General features: G+C 36.9%; 3 protein-coding genes across 6 annotated transcripts in view; 1 reads left to right on the top strand and 2 right to left on the bottom strand.

Annotated features, from left to right (window-relative positions):
• Positions 1-250: 250 nt before the first annotated feature.
• LOC6505108 (histone-lysine N-methyltransferase 2D) lies at positions 251-2900 on the bottom strand. 2 transcript variants are annotated; one of them, XM_001965407.4, is made up of 3 exons: positions 2549-2900; positions 2039-2468; positions 251-1626 (listed from the first exon to the last, which is right to left on the bottom strand). In XM_001965407.4, the coding sequence occupies exons 1-3, from the start codon at positions 2735-2737 to the stop codon at positions 440-442; spliced, it is 1806 nt and encodes a 601-aa protein (XP_001965443.1). In that variant the 5' UTR covers positions 2738-2900; the 3' UTR covers positions 251-439. The 2 variants fall into 2 exon arrangements, with proteins under 2 accessions (XP_001965443.1, XP_044573369.1); XM_044717434.1 differs by lacking the exons at positions 2039-2468; positions 2549-2900 and adding an exon at positions 1685-1837.
• A 1185-nt stretch (positions 2901-4085) lies between these two features.
• LOC6505107 (protein RFT1 homolog) lies at positions 4086-6732 on the bottom strand. The gene is made up of 4 exons (XM_001965408.4): positions 6532-6732; positions 6238-6452; positions 4922-6179; positions 4086-4870 (listed from the first exon to the last, which is right to left on the bottom strand). Exons 1-4 carry the CDS (start codon positions 6589-6591, stop codon positions 4733-4735), a joined length of 1671 nt encoding a protein of 556 aa, XP_001965444.1. The 5' UTR covers positions 6592-6732; the 3' UTR covers positions 4086-4732.
• A 1179-nt stretch (positions 6733-7911) lies between these two features.
• Positions 7912-13380, top strand: part of LOC6505150 — a 30545-nt gene continuing 25076 nt past the window's right edge. The window contains exons 1-2 of one of the 3 annotated variants that reach the window (XM_044717430.1): positions 7912-8056; positions 8345-8653. In XM_044717430.1, coding sequence (XP_044573365.1) covers positions 8621-8653 — 33 coding nt within the window. In that variant the 5' untranslated portion in view covers positions 7912-8056; positions 8345-8620. Of the gene's footprint in view, positions 8057-8210; positions 8654-13380 lie in introns of all 3 variants that reach the window. The other 2 variants (XM_044717429.1, XM_001965409.4) reach the window with 2 other exon arrangements.

The raw sequence follows: 13380 nt of genomic DNA, 5'->3' as shown, positions 1-13380 counted from the left end.
GTATCGGTGTAGTTAAAAAGTAAGAAACTTAAAATTAAAAAATCATTTCATTTAACAGCCAATTGTGCTTTTTTTTAGTGACGAAAGTGCTTATTCATGCGCCTTAATATTTAATATTTTTTTGTTTTTTTTTTTTACTCAGTTTTGAGTATTAGTTTTTGTTTTTATTATTTTTTTTTAGTTTTTGAATTTTGTAGTTTAATTTTTAACATTAACATTAAGAAAGTAATGAAAATAAAACAAACTAAAATAATTTAAACATTTCAAAATGTTAGTTAATCAATTAGTGATAATTAATGATAAATTATAGACTAAAAAAAAAAAATAATGCCTAAAAAATAGGCGCCCCCCAAGAACTTAATATAAGCTTCTCCTTTTCGCGGCGATACAGTTAAGAGTATTTGGATCCTAAAGTCTAAATGGCTAGCTGGGGAGGACGCTACTCGAACCAGGCGAGTCGCACGTCGTCGTTGCCATTCTGGAGGCACATGACCAGCTCGAAGACCCGCAGCGCCGGCCCCAGCTTCAGGCCGAATCCGTTCATCACATCGTTCCGGGTGAGCAGGAGCAGCGAGGCGCCGTCGATGTCCTGGAAGCGGAAGGCACTGGCCTCGCGCGGATAGTGCCGGCCCACGAAGCCCACCACTTGGTCCACGGTCCACGTGGCCACCGGTATGTTCCGCAAATCCGCCACCGGTCCGACCAAGGCGAGAGCGTTCTCCGGAGTCGGGGTTAGGGAGTGGGCTTCCGGCGATTCCTCATTTGGCGGCTCATCGTCCGGGAACTCGACCAGAGGGACGACCTGGAGCTCTTCTTCGGGGAACTGGATCAGGGGCTGGGCCTGGGGCTCGTCTTGGACCGGGTCCTGGGGTTGGTGTAGGAGCTGGTCCAGGAGCAGGTTCATGGGCTCGTCTAGGGGCTCGTCCAGGGGATCCGCCTGGGGCTCTTCGTCCCCCTGTTCCGGTGACAGGATCTCCTGCTTGATCTTCACTTCCAGCTCTCCCAGGCTGGACATCTCTGGTTCCTTGGCTACCACGTCCTCCTGGGTGGCATTCTTTGGCTCCTCTTGCTTCTGCTCCTCAGCCTTTGGCTCTTCAGTCTCCGGGTCTTTGTCCTTGGGTTCCTCTGGACGAAGCTCCTCTGGCTTTGGCTCCTCGATCTTAAGCTCCTCTTGCTTCGGCTCTTCAGGCTTCAGCTCCTCAGGCTTCTGCTCCTGATCCTTATGCTCTTCACTCTTTTGCTCCTCATTCTTCTGCTCTTCACTCTTCACCTCCAACTTGGCCATCTTCTCCGGCTTGCCTGCCTTCAGAGGATCTGAGAGCACCCTCTTCTTGCGCCCAGCATTGGACTTCCTCGGCGGGTCAGCCATGCCGCCACTTCCTCCTGGGGCCCCCAGGCTGGCATTGCAGCGGGCACACTTCCATCTAGGATCCATCTCGTCGAGGGTGATGCCCTCCAGCGGCGGATCGTGGCACGAGGGGTGGAAGGCTTCCACGCACAGGCTGCAGATGGGAAGGTCCTTGCACTTGATGCCGCACACCTGGCAGTACCGGCACTTCTCGCACTTGAACTTCTTCCGGGCGAGGCTCAGGTTTTGGAAGGCAACCGGGAGACAGGGAAAGTGCCCTGGAAGTGGATGGAAAGGTAGTTTTTATTTATTCATTATTATTATTATTTATTTTACTTTTCAAATGAGAGTTGCTTAAATTTTTTAGATTTTTATTCTTTTAGGAAAAATTTATTTTTTTGGAATTCAGTTTTTAGGTCTTGTTTCTTTTAGGATCTCAGCTAGACTGTCTTTTTGGGAGGGAATATAATGTAAGGTCTCTAAACTTCACTTTAAAATAAAATAAAAAGCCTGCTTTCTTTAAAAATTATGAGATCCGAGTGGGAAGAACAAGACTCCCCAACAAAATGACAGAAAAGGGCTTCAGTTTCAAACGAAAACCAAGCCAGTAAGGAGCAAGATTTCCAGAAAAGTTCATAAATTATATAATTTGTTAATCTTCTAATACTTTTATCTTTTTAGGAAACTCACATTTATTTGTGCAACTCTTGCAGGTGAGGAAGTTACTCTTGTGGCCCGAGCCACGCTTAGGCTCGCTCTTGGCGCACTTCTGGCACGTGTCGAAGCTGCGGCTCGGCGGCTCGCTCTTCTGGGATGGCTGCGACCTGGCCGGCTGCTGCAGCTTGGATGACGGCTGCGGATGCAGCTGGGCGGTCAGTGGCGCCAGCTGGGCCGCTAGCGTCAGCGGCGGTGGCGGTGTCGACTGGTCTGGAGCACCCGGCGGACTGGTATTCGAATCGCCACCATCACTGGAGTCCTTGGAGGCCGGCAGGGTGGGCGGCGACTGCACCATGGACATGGTGGCCGGACTGTGGGCTGTTGTGTTAGCTCCTGCCGTGGCCAGGGAGCTGCGGTTGCGGGACACATAGTTGTCCGATGGATCGTAGACTTGTTTCGGTTTCTGGAGGCAGTGGAGGGCAGAAGATTAGAGACTTTAGAGATCACATGGATGGGGGTCCAGGGGGAGGCCTTATATGTTACCTTGACACGTCCTGTGGTGCGAACGGCGGCCGCTGCTGCCGATGCCACCGAAGTGGCAACCACACCAGTGGTGGCCACCAAACCGGCCGCCGGGATGGGGGCGTCGGTGCCGTTGCTCCCGGCACTGGGTTGTTGGCCCAGGGAGTGGCCTGGCACTGGGGCACCTTCTTCGTCCTTGGTCCGTTTCATCGCGGTCGGTGAAATCCTGGGAAAAGCGAAAGCAAAAAAGAACAAACGAATCTCCTGCTTGGCGCTCGGTTGTTTAGTGTGACCACTCACCACTTTTTAAATACCAGCTATCTTGTCTGGCTTATCGGTATTTTTCTTATTTCGCAAAATACTGTAAAATATCTATAATTTTCACTTAAATATTACTTTAAATTATTATTTTTGCCTTTCTTATTTATTTTTAAGGCTTATTTTACTTATTAGATATAAAATTTCGATTATAAAATAATTCCCTGTTTATCGAAAATACTAAAAGTGGTTGGATTTCGATAAATCCCTTGGGAAATATTATTACGCGTTAGGGCGTTTTGCTCTACGCGTTAGTATTAAATGGGGAAACTTTTTTCTCGAAATTTGTAAATTTTAAATCGAAATTTTCAATTTTACAAAATGTCTGCCCAGAAAACACGTTTTTTCTACGAATTTTGCACTTTGCTTGAGTTCTCGTATCTTATTTCACAAAATTGAAAGGAAAAGGGAAATGGATTTGGGGAAAAATTGAAAAATATAGTCTTCTCGTGGCAATGACCTTAATTTTTTTATGATGTTTTCTTTAAAAATAAACTAGGGCACATAATGATAGAATATTTGAAAATTTAATTATTGCGATTATTTAATAGTAAATTATGATTAAATATTAACCTACAAAAGGAATATCTTTAAATATAATCAGACTAATAAAAAGATTTTAAAAATATGATCTTTTTTAGTAATTTTCAAATTTATTTATCAACTTCTGGCATGTTTTTAACTTTAATTGTTATCTTATATATTTAAAAATTAAGTTATTTTTAATAAATATTAAACTACAAATGATTTTGGATTGAATTTAAAGTAAAAAGCATATAACTTTCAGGGATATCCTTAAACCTAAAAAGTTTTTAACAAAAATATGAATTTTTTAGCCATTTTCGGATTTATTAATATATTCATCAACCTTAGGCTTATTTTTAACACAAACCAGTTAAAAAAACATCAAATTTTAAAGGATTTCTTTCAAAATACACAGTTTCATAAAAATATGTATTGAAAACAGATAATTTTCATTATTTTTAGATTTATTAATTAACCTGAGGCATAAGCTAGTTAAAAACATAAAAGTCTAAGGAATTTCTTTAAAAATAATATGTTTTATAAAAAGATTAAAAACTGTAGGTATTTTTTCATAAATTTTCAGGTTTATTCATCAACCAAGGCATACTTTTAAACATAAAAACGTTAAAACACAAATAACTTTCGAAAATATCTTTATTTTTAAAGATATTTCAGTCAGTTTGAAAATTGTTCTATAAAAAAAACGACAAACATCTTCAGCAATTTTCAGTTTTATTGATCAACCTAAGGCATATTGTTAACATTAACCATTAACCGGTAATATTAGTGATATAAAGGTAGAAACTTGAACATATATCGTTGTCTTTTGATGCACTTGTGTCTTAAAAATTAAATAAGCACTGGAAGCCTATACAAACACGCAATAAGTCGTAATAACTTAATTTCGGAATAATTTACAATTGTCAGCTATATTATATAAATATATAAATATAAATGTGTATATGAAATATATATTATAGTGGGTTAATGTCTACACTCCAAAAAAAATAAGTTAAATTTTCCAAAAGACATCAAAAGCTAAAAATTTTACTAGAATTTTGAGGTTATTTTTTGAAAAAAATTCCAAGTCCTTTTTTTTGGAATAAAGGGCAATAACGGGAAATTTTACAATATTTTTTTTTGCTAATAACTGGACTTGAAATTTCCTTGAAATTTTCAAAAAAATTAACCCACTAAAATATATATAACCGATATCCATACAAATATGGTCGTAATAGGTTCGATTCTGCTCGGAAGTGTGCGTTTCGTCGGGGGAGGCGAGAGGAAATCAACTAGAACGAACGAACGATCTTTGGGATGCAGTAGCGGTGGTGGTAGTGGCTGGAGAAGCCACCTCCCCCTCTAATCAATCTTAATGCGACGGCCATAGCGCCAGGCCAGACGCACCAGATCCCGATGGGCCAGGGCCCAGGCCAGGAGACAGGCGATCCCAGCCAGGATACCCACTCCAAAGTGGGTAATCAGATCCGAATCTTGATACTAGAATGAGATTATTAGACGAGGGTCCTCCAAGGAGTACAGAGATCTTACCAAATAGCACACAATGCCAGCCAGGATCAGGGTGCCGCCAAAGAGCTTGCCCGGCCAGAGGCCCAGGAGTGGGTCCATGGACAGGATACGATACTGCTGGCGGATGTAGTGAGTGCTGTAGAGGATCCGACTCAACATGTTGATGCAGTTGGCGAAGATGAAGCCCACCGGTCCGAATATGCCCGTCAGGATGTAGGAGAGCACCAGGAAGCTGACCGAGAAGATTGCCATCAGGTAGTTGTACTTGTCGATGTCCTTGCTGGTGTTCGTCGCGAACATGTAGCCCTCACTGATCCCATTCACCGCCAGCAGATAGATGGCCAGGCAGTGCCACTGCAGCAGGCTCTGCGGCAGTCCACCGGCGACAAAGTCCGGTCCACCATAGAGGAGGAGGACGGGATGGGAGTAGCTCTGGCCGAAGGTGAAGGCGATCAGACCGATGGAACTGACGCCAAGGAGGAGGTTCTTGAGGACACTGCCCGCCTGTCGGACCATATCGGACGGTTGCTTGCTCAGCTTCACGTCCCGGGAGAGGGTCTGGGTGAAGTAGAAGTAGGAGCTGTCCTCGATCGGCCGGAATATGAAGCGGGCGGCCATGCTGCCCAGATTGTTCACCACATCGTAGGTGGCCTGCTCCCCGAAGCTCAGCACCGGCGACACCGACATCACATACTTCTCGCCCTCCGTAAGGATCTGTTTGAGGACGCCCTGCTTCACGAAGCTTAGGGTCAAAGTTTGGAGCTCTCGGTTGAATGTCTTCCCGGCGGGATTAAACAGGACACACGGCAGAAAGTCCTGCAGTCGCTTGAAGGGGAAATCGTCCATGTTCTTGTAGAGCGATGACTGCCAGGCCTTGGGTGGCGGTGGCTTCTTGCGCGACTGCTGAGCCACAAAGTCCTGGAAGCCCTTCAGATAGAAATAGAAGAAACCATACTGACCCAGCACGATGGTGACGGCGCTGGAGAGCTGGGCAATGGCGAAGGCATTGATGGCGGCACTCCCATCCCCGGTGACGATCCACAGGAAGATGGCGGAGCGCACAAAGATGTGCAGGGTGTTCAGGAGGATCTTCAACTTGACGAAACAGAAGACCTGCGCGACGAAGACGGCCGACTCGGCGACCAGCTCGAGGACACAGGACAGGGCAACCGCATAGCAGGCAAACTCATACTGACTAAGGTAAATGCTGTCCACCGCCGAGAGCCAGTTGATCCAGATGTAGAGGCAAGGAGCGCACAGAACAGCGCAAATGGGGACTCTGGAAAGGGAGATCCTGGTTAGAAATGGACTATGGAGGACTCTTTAGGGTCGCCTACGTCAGCCACATCTGATTGATGAGCTGGGCCCAGGTACAGCGATCACCCTGCTGGGCATTGGCACTTAGAGCGGCCCGGTTGATGGCCTCGCGGGACAGGAAGAGCAGGGTGCTCTCGAGGAGCAGCAGGCGCACATTCATGATCCCCAGCACCTCCCGGCCGACATGCCGGACGATATAGGCATTGATGCCGAAGGTTAGGATGCGGCATAGTATCTGAAAGATAAAAACATATGAGTAATTTGGCCCGGGAATCGTCGTCGTGGTCGTGGTCGTCGTCAGCGATCGATCTCACCTGAAAGATAATGCTGAAGCCTGCGCCGAGTAGGCTGCTGGCGAGCACGTTCCGGGCCATTGGTCCGCCTTGCTGCTGTTCCTTCCGCTGGCTGGCCCTGCCTCACATCCAGGAAGTCCACAAAAATCAGCTTAAATGAGAGTTTCAAAACAGAAACGACGTAAATCAGTTGACGGCTAACGAAGTAATACGAACGATTTCCCACCAGCTGTTCTAACAGAGCTCCCAACAGACTGTAAAGGCGCTGTTAACTCTATCTCTGTTAAGTGCAGGGCGGGATTTTTGAATTTTCTAATTACGATATTCGTCTTTTTTTATTGTTTTTACTGAGAAAATGTTTTATTTTTAACGACAAATATATTTTTTTAGGTAAAAGGCAGTATTTTTTAATGGGTTTTAGTTTTAATTATTTTTTTTTAGCATTAAAATAAGGGAAAATGGTATATTTTTAAAATTGGTTTAGTTTCATGATTTATTTTTTGTCTTTTTTTTGTTATTTTAAATAAGAAAATGTTTTAAATATTATTGGAATAATATTTTTAGGCAAAAGACTATTCATTTTTAAGACTAGAGTTTTAAAATAATATTATTTATGTATAAAATACGGAAATAATAATATACCACTATAATATATGATTTAAAGGCTTAAAAATGTGGTTTAGGGAAAGTATTCTATTTTAAAAATATAAATATATTATTTTTATAACTAAAACATTACTTAAAATATATTTTATAAATATTTTATTTTCAATTTCTGTTGAAAATTAAGAAAAAATCAAGAAAATAGTTACAATTATGAATGGTTTTTTGGTTAAAATGTAAAAAATCAAATATCAATTCTAATGATTATGTTTTTAAATTTTGTACCTATAAATTTATTTATTTTTCGTGTTAACTTTTAAACATTTTATTTATAAAAAATAATAGTAAAATATCACAATGTATGTCAAAAAATATCAATAAACTATTTTGAAAGTCTGAAATAATTGAAATAAAAAGCTAAGAATATTTAATCTTAATTATTTAATGTATTCTCCCCTAAAACCATAATAAATGATAAGCTAGTATATCTTTGAAAGAAAAGGATCTAACTTCAGCTAACAGCCGGCTGTTGACGTTTTTGTGCCTCGGCTCGGATTCGGCTCATAAATTACCGGCTTAAAGGTGCAAAAGTCCGCAGCTCTCTCGCCAAGGAGGGGAAAAATTTGGAAAAACATCCAAACACCCCAAATATATAATCCAGAGACTCGAAAACCGAAAACTGAAAACTGAAAAACCGAAAACCAAAAAACCGACCGCCTCAAAAAACTGGTTGCGACAACTTTCGTTGCGGCGAAAAAAGAAAAAAATACAAAAAAAAAAAGAAGTCTGTTGGCGGTTTGTGGCCTGCTGATGGTTTTGGCCAAGTTAGTCTGCGTGTTGGCTTCGGACGAGTCGGTACAACAACGGATTCCGGATTAAAAGAGATCTGAGAGCCCCCAGAAGAGCCGAGAAAAAGTCGAATCGAGTCGAGTTTGAAAGAAAGGTGTGTGTTTGGTTGGAAAAGCGAGCGGGAAAAATCGTGTGTTCTGCAACACAGAGCGTGAAGTGTATAGCTTTTTGTTATTATTTATTTTTATTTTTTTTTTTTTATTATTATTTTACCATTTTTGTTATTGTTGTTTTTTGGGTTGAAAAAGATGCGGAAAATCGTATCCGTGAAAACGTAACAATAAACAACGTCAACCTGCCTATCGATTTCAAAACAGAGTGCTGTGTGACACTTTTTCCTTCTAAGAAAAAAAAAATAAAAAATAAAAAAAAATTTATTAAGAAAAAAACAGGTTGCAAGCTTACCTTGCACTCACCTGTCGTCCGGATCACCTGGCGGCGGTCATGCTGCCTTAGTTACTAAACTACAACTATAAAAAAAATAAAAAAAAAATAAATAAAAAATAAATAGAAAGAAAATTAGAAAAGAAAAAGAATACTTGAAATTGTGAAAATAGTTCTTGAAAGTAACCCCAGAGCTGGCGGAAAAGGAGAAGGAGGTGACGCAGCAGCACCTGGAGGCCTAAATTGAATAAAAAAAAGCCATAACCCATCCAGGATGTCGGACATTTATTATTGCAGCAACAGCCAGGTGAGTTCAAATCAATTAGATTCCATTTACCTGGCCAGGAAGTGCATTCCCAGTTAGCTGGCTCTTATATCTTGGTTGTTGGAATTAATTAGAGAGCTTCTGGTAGAAATTAATCGGGAATCTTAATTGGGTTCTGCGGGTCAATAAGGTAGGGCATTATATTCTGTATTTAAAGAGGAGGTAATTTTAGAAAAATGTTAAAAATAAATATAGGAAAGAAATTAAGAAAAAGAGAGTCTAAATGTTCATTAAGATGAAGACTTAATTTCATAGAATTTGTATGGCTTATTTGTCTGGTTCCTTGAAAGCTTTACTAAAAAATTCCAGAAACCTTAAGCCAAGAATCTTTTAAGGTATTTGGAGTAAGGATCTAATAGATATACTCGAAGATATAGCCTACGATCGTGCTAAAGACATATAGTCTTTCCTTAGATTTATTTATTTTTTAAGGGGAAATACCAGAAAAAATTAAAAAAAAAAATGACAAAAACATTTTCTAATCAGCTTTTTAAGGCAAATCAATGGAGAATTTATCGATAACACTGTAAAAATATCCTTCCTAATAATCGGATTAATATTAAAAAAGATACAGCTACCCATCGGGGCAATATTTATTTTTCCTTGAATTCTTAATCAGAAATATAGGAAATAAATTATTTAAAAAATATATGATTTTGGTTTTGATTAAAATCGTTGGGAAATTAATCGATAAATCCTTTTAGGGACTATCTTCCTAAGGATTGGATTAATATTGCAATAGATATAGCCTCCAATCTAATTATTTTATAGTTTTTTCTAATTTTTCTTTAAAAAAAAAGCAAAAGAAAATATTTTTAGTTAGGTTTTGTTATAAATTGTTTGAGAATTAACCGATAAATCTTTCAGGGAAATCTTCCTAAGGATAGGATTAGTATTATAGCCAAATATATAGCCTTATATCTAAGAAATATTTGCTTTCCAATGAATTTCCTATAAAATGCATGGTTTTCATAAACAAAATATTGTTTTTTCTGAGTTTTTTATGCCAATCGGTATCGAATTAATCGATAAATCCATCAATATATCGTTCCCAAAGATTGGATAAATATGGAAAACCATAAAACTTTCTATTGAAGTTATATTTTATATTGTTTTCTTACTTTTTTCAACAAAAAAATCGAAAAAAAATTGTAAATAAATAGTTTTTGTCAGATTTTAAGGCAAAGCTATAAGAAATCAATAGAACTTCCCCTCTAATTTTGTAGGACACTGCAGAATCTATAATTTGATTGATGGACCATTAAGTCCTCACTTTGAAAACAATTCTCTTGCCTTTCGGAGCTCTCCTTTTTGGCCCCAAAGGGGCCCCTATAAAAGCTTTGAAAAGTGCATTGTTTCGGCCATAACCAGACAATGGCTGAAAAAATGGCCTAGAGGGCCAACATACTGTATCTTAGCCCGCTTTTTACCATTTTTTCTGGTTTCGGCTTTCAAAATTCCAAGCCAAGCTACAAATTCTTAAAAAGGTTTTATTTTATTTATTTTTTTTGTCAAGTTTTTATTTTTGGTAACTCGGTTTAAACGGCTTTCCACTTACCAATCGCTGTCATAATTGGAAAACGTCTACCAGACATAATTAATTAATGAAAAAAATGACAAAAACAGAAACAAAAGTAAAAGCGTCGTTAAAAAAACAGTAAATGGCTCGTTTATTTGTATTTTTTTTTTTATTTTTTGTCATGCTACTGGGATTGCATAATAAAAGCCAATATCGGATCGTTGGCCTATTAACTTTTTCTATTTTTTTTATTAACAATTTGTAACGGCATCCATAAAGTGGTAATAAATTTTAAAAAAAAATTAGAGCATTATACATTTAAGTTTTTAATTTTTTTAGCTTCTCGAATAATAATTCCTTAAATTTCTGTTATTTTTTTTACTGAAACCTACTCTGAAATTTATGAAAATTATATAGTGACACACCCCCTATTCAGGTCATAATTTCTGCATATTTTTAGCCTTAAAAATAATAAATAATAATTACTAAAAATTGCTGGCTAAAATTTAAAAAAAAAAAGCGAAAAAATGGCAAAAAAATGCAAAGAGAGTTTCGATCTCTCAGCTGATTTTTAAGTGAAAGTGCGTCCCGTTATAAGCCAATTTCGACTTAGTAACTTACTTTTCTTGGCTGCTTTTCTGCTTCTTCTCTTTGCCTGTTATTATAGCCATGTTGTTGTTGTGTTTATTATTGTTTTTGTTGCTTTTGGCCAGAGGCGCTTGGCTGTAAAATCTGTTTCTGCTTCTGGCCCGCCCAATTCCAAAAGAAATCAAAAGTTTCTGTTTTTTTTTTCGTTTTTTTGCCAGAGTGCGTCGTCTTCTTTTCCATCTTGATCAGATCTTTAGATGCTTACTATACACTGCGGAAAAAAGGGTGTACTTTTATCTAAAAATATCTACAATTATTGCTAGAGTTTTTAAATATTTTAGTTTTTAATTTAAAACCAATACTAGACGCTAAATTTGTTTCAATTTTTGTCAGAATAAGATTTTCTAAGTTTATTTTTGCTTTTAAATTATAAAAAAAAAGTATTTTCTTACATAATTTTTTTATAAAACTTATCTCAAAATATTTTATATGGATTTATAATTTTTACAATATTTTTTTTATTTTAAAACTATTTTCCTTTAACTTTAATAAAAATAAAAGAAAATCTAGCAACAACTATCACTCTTAAAGTTATTAATCAAAAACCTTACTAATAAATTATAACTTTTATATTTTTGTTGTACTTTCTTTAACTATTTTTTGTTATGTATTACCCCCTTGTTTTTGTTTTTAATTTGGCGACTGTTTTCATGCAAAAATTTCTCGTCTTTTTGGCTGGCTTTTCTTTATTATTTCCCGCTTGTTTTTATTTTTAAAATTTTTTAGTTGTTTTTTACCCCTGTGGTGTATAAATTTGTTTGTGAAATGAGACCCTGCTTCCCTTTTGTATCTTTTTTGCTGTTTTTTTGTTGTTTTTTGTCTTTTGTCTCATGTTGTGTGTTGTCTTGGTTGATGAGAATTTTCCAAACAAAATGTGTCGCTTTTAACAATGCAGGTGAAATCTGGCTTAGAGTCGAATCTTTTATACTCTTTTTATTAATTATTATATATTGTTTGTTTTTAAAACTAGTTTTAGGAATTTAAAAAAAAATTTTAATATTTTTCTTGTAGTCTAAGGAATTAAAACACTTTTTAGAGGCTTGATGTTTATATTTTGATGTGAAAATAATCTTAATTTAAAAAAATACATTTTCAAATAAAGTCATTCTTTAAAAACATTCAAAAATAATTTCTAACATTTCAAAAAAAATATAAACTATTTATTTAAATGTTTTTGTTTACTTTTCAAAGAAATATAACTCTTTTTTTGTCTTTTATATTTTTAATTCCTTATCTAATAAATATTAAATATTAAAATTCTCTATAATTCTCTAGTTAACTATTTTTTAAAGTCAATTAAAACTAATTTTATTTAAACTACCGGTTTTTTGTCAAAATCACATGTGAAAAAAAATCTCAACAAATTCGGAGTTCTAATGGCCCGACTAACTAGACTCTATATTCCAAGGCTACAGAAAAACTTGACAAAAAAGCCTTTAAAAAAATGACAAAAATTATACACTTAAGGGTATTATTCACAATTTAAGTTGGCAAGGTTTTTCTTGGCTTGACCAAAGTTTTCCTCGCTTGTTAACTGATTATTGTTGGCGGGTTTCTCGTTTTTTGCCTTTTTGCAACATTTTTTTTAGGGCGTATGTGTCCCAAAAGGGTTTTTTTTCGTCAAGATTTTTTATTGTTAAGGTTTTGGGGTTTACTTATATTTTTTTTCTATAGTTTTTTCTTGTAAAATGTAATAGTTGTAGTAGTAATTGTAATTGTAATTGTTGGTGTTGGCCGCCAAAGGCAAACAACTCCTATTGAGCAATTTGGAGTTTAGGCTGCGATTGTTGTGGGTTCGTTTCTATTTATTTCTTATTATATATACATATGTTTGTATCTACGATCTCTTGGACTATATATTCATACATAAATATATTAAAATAAAATACATAAGCTGAACTATGTACAATTGTGGTTACAAAAAGTGGGATAGGTCTATCTTAAAAAATAATTATAACATTTTTAAGTAGTTTTTGGAGTTTAAATAGAAATTAAATGACTTTAAAATATCTTAAATTTAATAGTAAATATTTTTCTAATTACCAAACCATTTTAAATAATTTTAAATTAATTTTTTTGTAGCAATTTTTATCAAGATTTTTTATTAAAACTCTTTATCTTGACAAGTAAGATTGTGGTACATTTTTTAATCATTTTCTTTATTTTATTTGTTTAAAATAATTATTCAAATTATATTATATAATTTTTATAACAGTATAGTTGAATAAACCAAATGAAAACCCCTCTTAACCCTAAAAATCTGATCAGAACTGTGTGTGTTCGAGTTCGACTTCGAGTCGAGTGTGTGGCTTAAAATTCCACCGAGACCCCCAAGCCCCAGACTCCAGACTAGTCTCTCGTATCGCATTTTATAAGCCAGAAACAACAACAAAAAATAAACCAAAAACCAAAAAAGTGATTGCAATTACAACAACAAACTCGTTTTGGCTAAGAAATCAGAAAAAAAAACGCAACAACTTTCAGTTGTCTGGCGCTGCCTTTGCGGCTATTTTTTACATTTTCTTTTCTATTTTTTCTATTT

The sequence above is a fragment of the Drosophila ananassae genome, chromosome XR (assembly GCF_017639315.1).
Source record: "Drosophila ananassae strain 14024-0371.13 chromosome XR, ASM1763931v2, whole genome shotgun sequence".
NCBI classification, from domain to species: domain Eukaryota; kingdom Metazoa; phylum Arthropoda; class Insecta; order Diptera; family Drosophilidae; genus Drosophila; species Drosophila ananassae.
Note: the sequence above shows the minus strand (reverse complement) of the source record. Positions and strands in the feature narration are given on the sequence as shown.

Coding starts and splice junctions, on each gene's coding strand:
- LOC6505108 (XM_001965407.4), bottom strand. CDS start 2,737: ATGAAACGGACCAAGGACGAAGAAGGTGCCCCAGTGCCAGGCCACTCC. Junction 2,469..2,548: donor GCACCACAGGACGTGTCAAG/GTAACATATAAG, acceptor CACTGCCTCCAG/AAACCGAAACAAGTCTACGA. Junction 1,627..2,038: donor CAAGAGTTGCACAAATAAAT/GTGAGTTTCCTA, acceptor ATCCACTTCCAG/GGCACTTTCCCTGTCTCCCG.
- LOC6505107 (XM_001965408.4), bottom strand. CDS start 6,591: ATGGCCCGGAACGTGCTCGCCAGCAGCCTACTCGGCGCAGGCTTCAGC. Junction 6,453..6,531: donor GCTTCAGCATTATCTTTCAG/GTGAGATCGATC, acceptor TTTATCTTTCAG/ATACTATGCCGCATCCTAAC. Junction 4,871..4,921: donor CTGGCATTGTGTGCTATTTG/GTAAGATCTCTG, acceptor ATCTCATTCTAG/TATCAAGATTCGGATCTGAT.